The sequence below is a fragment of the Pseudophryne corroboree genome, chromosome 4 (assembly GCF_028390025.1).
Source record: "Pseudophryne corroboree isolate aPseCor3 chromosome 4, aPseCor3.hap2, whole genome shotgun sequence".
Classification (NCBI taxonomy): Eukaryota; Metazoa; Chordata; class Amphibia; order Anura; family Myobatrachidae; genus Pseudophryne; species Pseudophryne corroboree.
The window spans coordinates 528,171,943-528,183,038 of record NC_086447.1 but is presented as its reverse complement, the minus strand read 5'-3'; the positions used below and the strand labels follow the sequence as shown (position 1 = coordinate 528,183,038).

General features: G+C 40.4%; 1 protein-coding gene across 2 annotated transcripts in view; it reads right to left on the bottom strand.

The window, feature by feature from the left end:
* Nucleotides 1-2,775: 2,775 nt before the first annotated feature.
* Nucleotides 2,776-11,096, bottom strand: part of LOC134909900 (cingulin-like protein 1) — a 288,659-nt gene continuing 280,338 nt past the window's right edge. For both annotated transcript variants that reach the window (XM_063917267.1, XM_063917268.1), the window contains one exon: nucleotides 2,776-3,108. In XM_063917267.1, the coding sequence (XP_063773337.1) occupies nucleotides 2,920-3,108 (189 nt within the window). In that variant the 3' untranslated portion in view covers nucleotides 2,776-2,919. The remainder of the gene's footprint in view (nucleotides 3,109-11,096) is intronic.

Genomic DNA, 11,096 nt, shown 5'->3' with positions numbered 1-11,096 from the left:
TTCCTGTGACATCAGAAAATCAGTTGGATAGAATAGCTGAAACAGTTGGGTTAGTGTAGTGTAGACACTAATTTAGCTGGTCAAACATGTTGTTCAGTTGCATGAAAAGATGGATATTGTATGGTCAGCTTAAGACAACATCTCCTGCATATTCATATCGTACTGCAGTTAAACCTAAAATATGGGCAGATTTGTGCACGTGTTTCATCTGCAGTCTGGAGAGTATATGGAATCATCCCCATGACAGGTACATTTCTTGGGCTGTAAAAAGAGGCAGGTTTGATTCCGTACTGGTTATTAGTAATTTAGGAATAATTAGTATAAACCAACATTTGTAAAGTAAAAGGGCACAAATCCCTACATCCCCACTGTTAGTGGTGCACCTAGAAGTCAGTAATTGCTTACCGTATACAAAGATCAAAGAGAAAAAGAAAGATGACTCCTTTTTTGGCGCACTCTTAGAAAAACAATAGGATATGTCTTATTAATGATATTAAAACATAATTTTTACTAGTCGCTTAAAATAATATCTCCTAAGAACAAACAAAGTGAATAAAATCTATTTAGGCAGTTAGCGGAAAAATTATTTTAGAATGAAATGAATCACATTCTTGTGCCTCTCATTTGGTAATAATCAGAGGGGAGATCTAAATAGATCCTTTTACCGTAATCTGCACACTCGCTATATTTCACTTCAAATGTACTAACATGATAGGCATTAATGCACTGTGTGTAACACTCATATACTCCTACAAAATGCGGCAGGTGGATATAGCCAAGAGTGGCTAATAATAGAAAAAAGAGAATAGAACCAAAGAATGAATCTGCTGTCAACGTTAGACTGGAGTTTGTAAGTATATGCCTACTGCACCGAGTATTCCCTGGGGGCCTCCCACCGGGTACTGGTTCAGCCCTACATTGAATAGCTTCCAAGATCAGACGGAGTTGGGCGTGTGTAGTATGGTATGATAGTAGGTCGTTGTGCGCACCACTCCTGAATCGTTGATGAGCGTTCAGAAAAATAAAATTCGGAGAGAAATAGTACCGGTGGATCTGCTTTTGGCATTAGACAGTGAGGGGATTTTTCCCACCAGTTGGAAAGCTGCCGAGGGAAATATTCACTGAATCACCAATGAGAGTCCAGAAAATGGAAATAAATAAGCTTTAAGTTCAATAATTAAATCAAGTTGTTCATTAAGCACATATAAAGTTGACCAATATTATGGGAGTATTGTATATAGAACTCACAGACCGACAGTTTATGCTAAGATAGATAAAGCACACAAAAGGGAATTTTCTCTTCAATCTTGTAGCATAATGCCTTCCTGATAGTGCTTACACTAGATGTACAGTAAGTCAAAATCAGGCACTCACCATACTGGTTATTTGCAACTAGTGCAGCACAAGTGTAACTTTATTTGGAAATATTTACATATCTTTTTGCTACAATCCCCATTTACCTTACAAACAGCTAGCTAAGACACTTTGTAACATAAATGTATTTATTCTCTATACAAACAGTCTCTTCTACAATAGCACTAGTGCACAGGGTATAATCATTGATATACTAAAAGAGAATGCAATTTACTTATACTTTCGTATGCTCCATTTATTCCAGCACAAATGTTTGGTAACATACACTTAACCTGTTAATTCTGTGCAATATACATTTACATTACTGTTCAATTTATTGACAAGTATTTAGTACCACTGCTACCATATATAGAGCAAAAATTTGATGTTTATTCAACTGGTTATTTTCAATAAGCATATTATAATTGTGGCAATATTTGGAAAGATTTATTTATATATCTTTTTGCTACAACTGATATTCATATCCCAAACAGGTAGCTAAGATACTGTGTACTATAAATGTATCCATTTCTGTAACCCTTTTATCTAATGCACAGTGTGTAATCATTGCTACAAGATTGGAGAGAAAATTCCCTTATTGTGTGCTTTATCTATGTTAGCATAAACTGTCAGTCTGTGAGTTCTGTATACCATACTCCCATAATATTGGTCAACTTTGTATGTGCTTTATGAACAAATTGACTTCATTATTGAACTTAAAGCTTATTTTTTTATTTCCATTTTCTGGACTCTCATTGGTGATTCAGTGAACATTTCCCTTGGCAGTTCTCCAACCGGAGGGAAAAATCCCCTCACTGTCTAACGCCAAAAGCAGATCCACCTGTACTATTTCTCTCCGAATTCTATTTACCTGAACTCTCACCAACGATTCAGGAGTAGTGCGCACAACGACCTACTTTTATACCATACTGCACACGTCTGATCTTGGAGGCTATTCAGTATAGGGCCGAGTCACTGGAGCCAGTACCCAGTGGGAGACACCCAGGGAATACTCAGTGTAGTAGGCATATACTTACAAACTCCAGTCTAACGTTGACAGCAGATTCATTCTTTGGTTCTATTCTCTTTTTTTCTATTATTAGCCACTCTTGGCTATATCCACCTGCCGCATTTTGTTTAGGAGTATATGAGTGTTACACACTGTGCATTAATGCCTATCATGTTAGTACATTTGATGTGAAATATAGCGAGTGTGCAGATTACGGTAAAAGGATCTATTTAGATCTCCCCGCTGATTATTATCTAATGAGAGGCACAAGAATGTGATTAATTTAATTCTAAAATATTTTTTTTGCTAACTGCCTAAATAGATTTTATTCACTTTGTTTGTTCTTAGGAGATATGATTTTAAGTAACTACACTAGTAAAAGTTATGTTTTAATATCGTTAATAAGACATATCATATTGTTTTTTTCTAAGAGTGCACCAAAAAAAGGAGTCATCTTTCTTTTTCTCTTTGACATTTGAGAATTCTTATGGGGACATGAAATGAGCGGGATTCTAATTCCTTCTAGAATAGCTGTGAGGGAGAATGTGCTATAACTTTTAAAAAGAAGGATCAGTTAAAGATCTGGATAGTTTTTTCATGGAGTCAGCCAGGTTTGAGATCTCGTTCCATCTGACAGGCTGCAGAGACCGATGCAGAGACTGCTCAGACTTCACAGCTGATACACGTTTGTCCAATGCCTCTATTCTTAAAGAAATGTGGAGCAGTTCATTCTCCTTATTTGCTATCTGAAAAAAATTAAATATAATGATTATATTTCAAATGCTGAGTGTAATATGTAAAACTGCTTGTTCTCCAATATATGACTGATAATTTAAGAATAGCGTATTTCAAGGTGAACCCCCACTTTTTAATCTTCAAGTCCAACCAACTACCATTTTCAGGAGACACACATTATTATATACATTTTTGTCCTAAAACAGAGCTTGGTATATGTTTATGTTGATTAGCATGGGAGTGAGACTTGCTCTCCAGGACCCCAGAGGTGGAAGACAATTCAAGTCCTTTTGTAGGGCTAACAATACTTTCCATGCTAGAACTTACCGAGTTCAGCCATAGCCAGAAGTAATGTCAGATGCCAAAAACTTCTGGTCATGGCGGGCGATTGCAGTGAATCGTACTAGGACATAGAGATGATCTCCTACTCAAGAAGCAGTATTATCACACATACTAAGGAGCTTGAATGACCACAAAGTACAGTGTGCTGGACAATTTATACACATCTATTTTACTGGAGATATCAACTACTTCTATTTCACACAGAAATGAACTTTAATGAACAGTATTTAACCCCCATCTGTCCACAGCAGAGACCATATTGGCCTTAACTGAGCACCTGATTGCTCGGTATCTGGTCTATAGATCTACAGTAAAAGGGTCTACAGTCAATAGGTCGACCACTAATAGCTGACATGCATTAGGGTCAAAAGGTCGACAAGAAAAAGTCAACATGTTCAAAAGGTCAACATGACAATGGTCGTCACACATACGGTTGACAAAAGTATTTTTCATTTTTTTATTATTTTCAACTTTTTTATACTTACCATCCACGTGGACTATGACTGGTAACAGAAACAAGGCACTTTGCCTGAAGCTTGTGAGCCATGCGATCGAACACTACACTAATAGGGATTTTTTTGTGGCAGAAAAGTGACAAAACGTACCCCCCCCCCCCCGAAAAAAAAATTTGTCTATGTTTTTTTGTGTCGAACATTTTCATGTCGACCTTTTCTTTAGTCTACCTATTCTATGTCGACCTTTTTACCCTGTTGACCTAATGCATGTTGACCATTAGTGGTCGACCTACTGACTGTAGACCTTTTTAGTGTAGATCTAATGATCAACACCCGATTGCGTCGCCTCTTATGGACTCTGTTGAACTTGATCATGCTTATGATTGTTGAGACGTGTACCAACTGGAACCTGGGGTGAACCAGCTACCATTTAAAAAACAACTAATTTGCAAAGTGAGAGGATCTACAGCCCCCAACTGTTATTCCACGCTCATATTTACTTATTTCTGGTATGTTTAGGATCCTGTATTTTTAGCATTCTATATGCTTTTTTTGTGTGTTATTTTATGAGCAATAAAACTGTTTGCTAAAAAGAGAAATCACTGTCAAGTGATTTCTCTGCTTACATGGATGACTGGGTTGGTACAATGTGCTTTAACCATTGCTTATAGGAGACTTCAAGACAGGTCTAGGAATTCTACCAACCCTTCGCCCACACTGTGATTTACACCACATTTAAGGCAAGTGTTATCCTTCTATTACTCACATCATTCACTAGCGCCAATGATTGTGCCATTACCTCTGTATCCATAACACATTTGGTTCTAATGTAGAACCAGGCATTCAGACAGCTTCTGCCAGAAGTGCCCCAAGGTGCAGGCTTGAGGTTCTCCAAACCAGAGAATATTCACAGGCAGTTGAGATATAAACAAATCGAACAGCATACCATGTAATAGGTGCTCAATGAGAGACAGAGAGAGAGAGAAGGGGATGGGGGGGGGGGGGGTTTGAGAGGTATGTGTGAGAGAGAGAGATACTCAGCAGTGGCCACAAAAGCTTGCGACTTCTCAGGGGATGGGACCAAAATATTAGTGACATATATGGCTCTAATATATGGATAAGTTTATTTCATTTTTATTGCTGCTGAAGATATGCATGAATAGAACACACTGTAAAACACTTCCAAGAGAGATAAGATGGGTAAACACTAGGTGATAAATTGACTGATATATTGCTGGTGGGTCAGCTGTTTTATGCAAACAATATGTCTGTTAACGTTGTCGTTCGCAAACACAGCACGTTGGCTGTGCAGCACAGCTGATGGCTAATATATCTTAGGATATCTGATTGGTTGCTATTGGCAACATCACCTTAGTAAATTTACCCCTTACTATCTTCCCAGTGGTCTCTCTCACTGTCTCTCTCTCTCTCTCCACTGTGGTCTCTCACTATCTCCCCTGTAGTCTCCCTCACTATCTCTCTCACCTCTGTGGTCTCTCACTATGGGGGCCATTTATCAAGAATTGCATATGCAATGCGATCTGGGCAGTATATTAGCACTTAGTATCGTGTTGCAATATGCAATACTATCAGCAGGATGTCCGTCCCTGTGATGTGCACCAAGTGCTGCCATAGATACTCTGCATGCGTGATCCCGCTGACTGCACATGCGTAGTGGCCGTTGCCATAGAGGGTTCCGGGGGCCCTCTGCAGGCCAAGTATAAACCCTCTGCAGGATAAGTATGTAATGTGTGACCCATAGCTGTGGGCAATGGTAGCTGCGGGGAACAATTTCCAAAAATTGGTAAATCTGGCAGCATCACATCCCCCATAGAAACCTCTGCTAACGGAATTGGTAAATCTGGCAGCATCACATCCCCCATAGAAACATCTGCTAACGGAAATTAAGGGATTGCAGTGATACTGAGGGGTATATTCAATAAAAGTCGGATCCATTCCAACATGTATTTGTTGGAATGGATCCGACAACCCCTATTCAATCCCATCTAAAATTCGACTTTTTCAAGCTTAGCTTAGACATATTGTAGTAAGGAGCCATTATCATGTGGCTCCTTGCTGGTTAATCTTAGACCCAGATTGGGGTAATGGAGGTGTGAGGTGTGGTGCCTCTGGACTGGCTGAGCTGGATGGCCTTAGTGTGGCATACCTTTACATTCTATTAACACTTTTCACTTATTAATTTCTCAACACTATTTCTTTATTTTAATTGCATTTCATTTTGTATCACTTTCTCTATAGCTTCGGCTTCCTAAATACTAATTTATTAACACTATAGTTTTTTCACTGGTATGCCACGCTGGGCTTTCTGGCTTATGCTGGTGTTTTGGGTTGCCACACCATGCACCTAGATATAGCGCTAGGGACCCCAAATATACAGAGACGCCTTGATGCGGCTTTGGGGCTTATTCACACATTTGCGCAAATATGTGTAACGAAGATCTCTGAATTCTGTTATCATGTGGAATTTATATCTGGTTACGGTTATGATTCAGGGTGCTGGGGGAAACAAATGGCTTTTTTCTTGCTTAGAAATACCCCTCCCTTTCAAGCACCTGAATTATATCACTAAGCTAATTGAGCATCTACCAATATATGTGTTTGTTGTGAGAGGCAGAGAGGTTCCTGCATTAGGAGGAGGTGCAGGCCCTGACATGCCACAGGGAGCATTATGGGGTTGCTCCAAGGTAGGTAGCTCTTAGCTTAGACATATTGTAGTAAGGAGCCATTATCATGTGGCTCCTTGCTGGTTAATCTTAGACCCAGATTGGGGTAATGGAGGTGTGAGGTGTGGTGCCTCTGGACTGGCTGAGCTGGATGGCCTTAGTGTGGCATACCTTTACATTCTATTAACACTTTTCACTTATTAATTTCTCAACACTATTTCTTTATTTTAATTGCATTTCATTTTGTATCACTTTCTCTATAGCTTCGGCTTCCTAAATACTAATTTATTAACACTATAGTTTTTTCACTGGTATGCCACGCTGGGCTTTCTGGCTTATGCTGGTGTTTTGGGTTGCCACACCATGCACCTAGATATAGCGCTAGGGACCCCAAATATACAGAGACGCCTTGATGCGGCTTTGGGGCTTATTCACACATTTGCGCAAATATGTGTAACGAAGATCTCTGAATTCTGTTATCATGTGGAATTTATATCTGGTTACGGTTATGATTCAGGGTGCTGGGGGAAACAAATGGCTTTTTTTCTTGCTTAGAAATACCCCTCCCTTTCAAGCACCTGAATTATATCACTAAGCTAATTGAGCATCTACCAATATATGTGTTTGTTGTGAGAGGCAGAGAGGTTCCTGCATTAGGAGGAGGTGCAGGCCCTGACATGCCACAGGGAGCATTATGGGGTTGCTCCAAGGTAGGTAGCTCTTAGCTTAGACATATTGTAGTAAGGAGCCATTATCATGTGGCTCCTTGCTGGTTAATCTTAGACCCAGATTGGGGTAATGGAGGTGTGAGGTGTGGTGCCTCTGGACTGGCTGAGCTGGATGGCCTTAGTGTGGCATACCTTTACATTCTATTAACACTTTTCACTTATTAATTTCTCAAGACTATTTCTCTATTTTAATTGCATTTCATTTTGTATCACTTTCTCTATAGCTTCGGCTTCCTAAATACTAATTTATTAACACTATAGTTTTTTCACTGGTATGCCACGCTGGGCTTTCTGGCTTATGCTGGTGTTTTGGGTTGCCACACCATGCACCTAGATATAGCGCTAGGGACCCCAAATATACAGAGACGCCTTGATGCGGCTTTGGGGCTTATTCACACATTTGCGCAAATATGTGTAACGAAGATCTCTGAATTCTGTTATCATGTGGAATTTATATCTGGTTACGGTTATGATTCAGGGTGCTGGGGGAAACAAATGGCTTTTTTTCTTGCTTAGAAATACCCCTCCCTTTCAAGCACCTGAATTATATCACTAAGCTAATTGAGCATCTACCAATATATGTGTTTGTTGTGAGAGGCAGAGAGGTTCCTGCATTAGGAGGAGGTGCAGGCCCTGACATGCCACAGGGAGCATTATGGGGTTGCTCCAAGGTAGGTAGCTCTTAGCTTAGACATATTGTAGTAAGGAGCCATTATCATGTGGCTCCTTGCTGGTTAATCTTAGACCCAGATTGGGGTAATGGAGGTGTGAGGTGTGGTGCCTCTGGACTGGCTGAGCTGGATGGCCTTAGTGTGGCATACCTTTACATTCTATTAACACTTTTCACTTATTAATTTCTCAACACTATTTCTTTATTTTAATTGCATTTCATTTTGTATCACTTTCTCTATAGCTTCGGCTTCCTAAATACTAATTTATTAACACTATAGTTTTTTCACTGGTATGCCACGCTGGGCTTTCTGGCTTATGCTGGTGTTTTGGGTTGCCACACCATGCACCTAGATATAGCGCTAGGGACCCCAAATATACAGAGACGCCTTGATGCGGCTTTGGGGCTTATTCACACATTTGCGCAAATATGTGTAACGAAGATCTCTGAATTCTGTTATCATGTGGAATTTATATCTGGTTACGGTTATGATTCAGGGTGCTGGGGGAAACAAATGGCTTTTTTTCTTGCTTAGAAATACCCCTCCCTTTCAAGCACCTGAATTATATCACTAAGCTTATTGAGCATCTACCAATATATGTGTTTGTTGTGAGAGGCAGAGAGGTTCCTGCATTAGGAGGAGGTGCAGGCCCTGACATGCCACAGGGAGCATTATGGGGTTGCTCCAAGGTAGGTAGCTCTTAGCTTAGACATATTGTAGTAAGGAGCCATTATCATGTGGCTCCTTGCTGGTTAATCTTAGACCCAGATTGGGGTAATGGAGGTGTGAGGTGTGGTGCCTCTGGACTGGCTGAGCTGGATGGCCTTAGTGTGGCATACCTTTACATTCTATTAACACTTTTCATTTATTAATTTCTCAAGACTATTTCTCTATTTTAATTGCATTTCATTTTGTATCACTTTCTCTATAGCTTCGGCTTCCTAAATACTAATTTATTAACACTATAGTTTTTTCACTGGTATGCCACGCTGGGCTTTCTGGCTTATGCTGGTGTTTTGGGTTGCCACACCATGCACCTAGATATAGCGCTAGGGACCCCAAATATACAGAGACGCCTTGATGCGGCTTTGGGGCTTATTCACACATTTGCGCAAATATGTGTAACGAAGATATCTGAATTCTGTTATCATGTGGAATTTATATCTGGTTACGGTTATGATTCAGGGTGCTGGGGGAAACAAATGGCTTTTTTTCTTGCTTAGAAATACCCCTCCCTTTCAAGCACCTGAATTATATCACTAAGCTAATTGAGCATCTACCAATATATGTGTTTGTTGTGAGAGGCAGAGAGGTTCCTGCATTAGGAGGAGGTGCAGGCCCTGACATGCCACAGGGAGCATTATGGGGTTGCTCCAAGGTAGGTAGCTCTTAGCTTAGACATATTGTAGTAAGGAGCCATTATCATGTGGCTCCTTGCTGGTTAATCTTAGACCCAGATTGGGGTAATGGAGGTGTGAGGTGTGGTGCCTCTGGACTGGCTGAGCTGGATGGCCTTAGTGTGGCATACCTTTACATTCTATTAACACTTTTCACTTATTAATTTCTCAACACTATTTCTCTATTTTAATTGCATTTCATTTTGTATCACTTTCTCTATAGCTTCGGCTTCCTAAATACTAATTTATTAACACTATAGTTTTTTCACTGGTATGCCACGCTGGGCTTTCTGGCTTATGCTGGTGTTTTGGGTTGCCACACCATGCACCTAGATATAGCGCTAGGGACCCCAAATATACAGAGACGCCTTGATGCGGCTTTGGGGCTTATTCACACATTTGCGCAAATATGTGTAACGAAGATCTCTGAATTCTGTTATCATGTGGAATTTATATCTGGTTACGGTTATGATTCAGGGTGCTGGGGGAAACAAATGGCTTTTTTTCTTGCTTAGAAATACCCCTCCCTTTCAAGCACCTGAATTATATCACTAAGCTAATTGAGCATCTACCAATATATGTGTTTGTTGTGAGAGGCAGAGAGGTTCCTGCATTAGGAGGAGGTGCAGGCCCTGACATGCCACAGGGAGCATTATGGGGTTGCTCCAAGGTAGGTAGCTCTTAGCTTAGACATATTGTAGTAAGGAGCCATTATCATGTGGCTCCTTGCTGGTTAATCTTAGACCCAGATTGGGGTAATGGAGGTGTGAGGTGTGGTGCCTCTGGACTGGCTGAGCTGGATGGCCTTAGTGTGGCATACCATTACATTCTATTAACACTTTTCACTTATTAATTTCTCAACACTATTTCTCTATTTTAATTGCATTTCATTTTGTATCACTTTCTCTATAGCTTCGGCTTCCTAAATACTAATTTATTAACACTATAGTTTTTTCACTGGTATGCCACGCTGGGCTTTCTGGCTTATGCTGGTGTTTTGGGTTGCCACACCATGCACCTAGATATAGCGCTAGGGACCCCAAATATACAGAGACGCCTTGATGCGGCTTTGGGGCTTATTCACACATTTGCGCAAATATGTGTAACGAAGATCTCTGAATTCTGTTATCATGTGGAATTTATATCTGGTTACGGTTATGATTCAGGGTGCTGGGGGAAACAAATGGCTTTTTTTCTTGCTTAGAAATACCCCTCCCTTTCAAGCACCTGAATTATATCACTAAGCTAATTGAGCATCTACCAATATATGTGTAGTATTGCATATTGCAACACGATACTAAGTGCTAATATACTGCCCAGATCGCATTGCATATGCAATTCTTGATAAATGGCCCCCATAGTGAGAGACCAGAGGTGAGAGAGATAGTGAGGGAGACTACAGGGAGATAGTGAGAGACCACAGTGGAGAGAGAGAGAGAGAGACAGTGAGAGAGACCACTGGGAAGATAGTAAGGGGTAAATTTACTAAGGTGATGTTGCCAATAGCAACCAATCAGATTCTTTACATTATCTTCTAGAAGCAGCTAGATAAATGTTAAGTAGAATCTGATTGGTTCCTATGAGAAACATCACCAGTGCGATTGCATTGTGATTGCCAGGAAGTGGTAATTTGTGGGAGGTTACATGGCATTTGTGAGGAGTGGCAGGAAAAATGCAGGCGTGTCATGGATGTTTTTGGGACGTGCATCTGGCGTCAGCTGC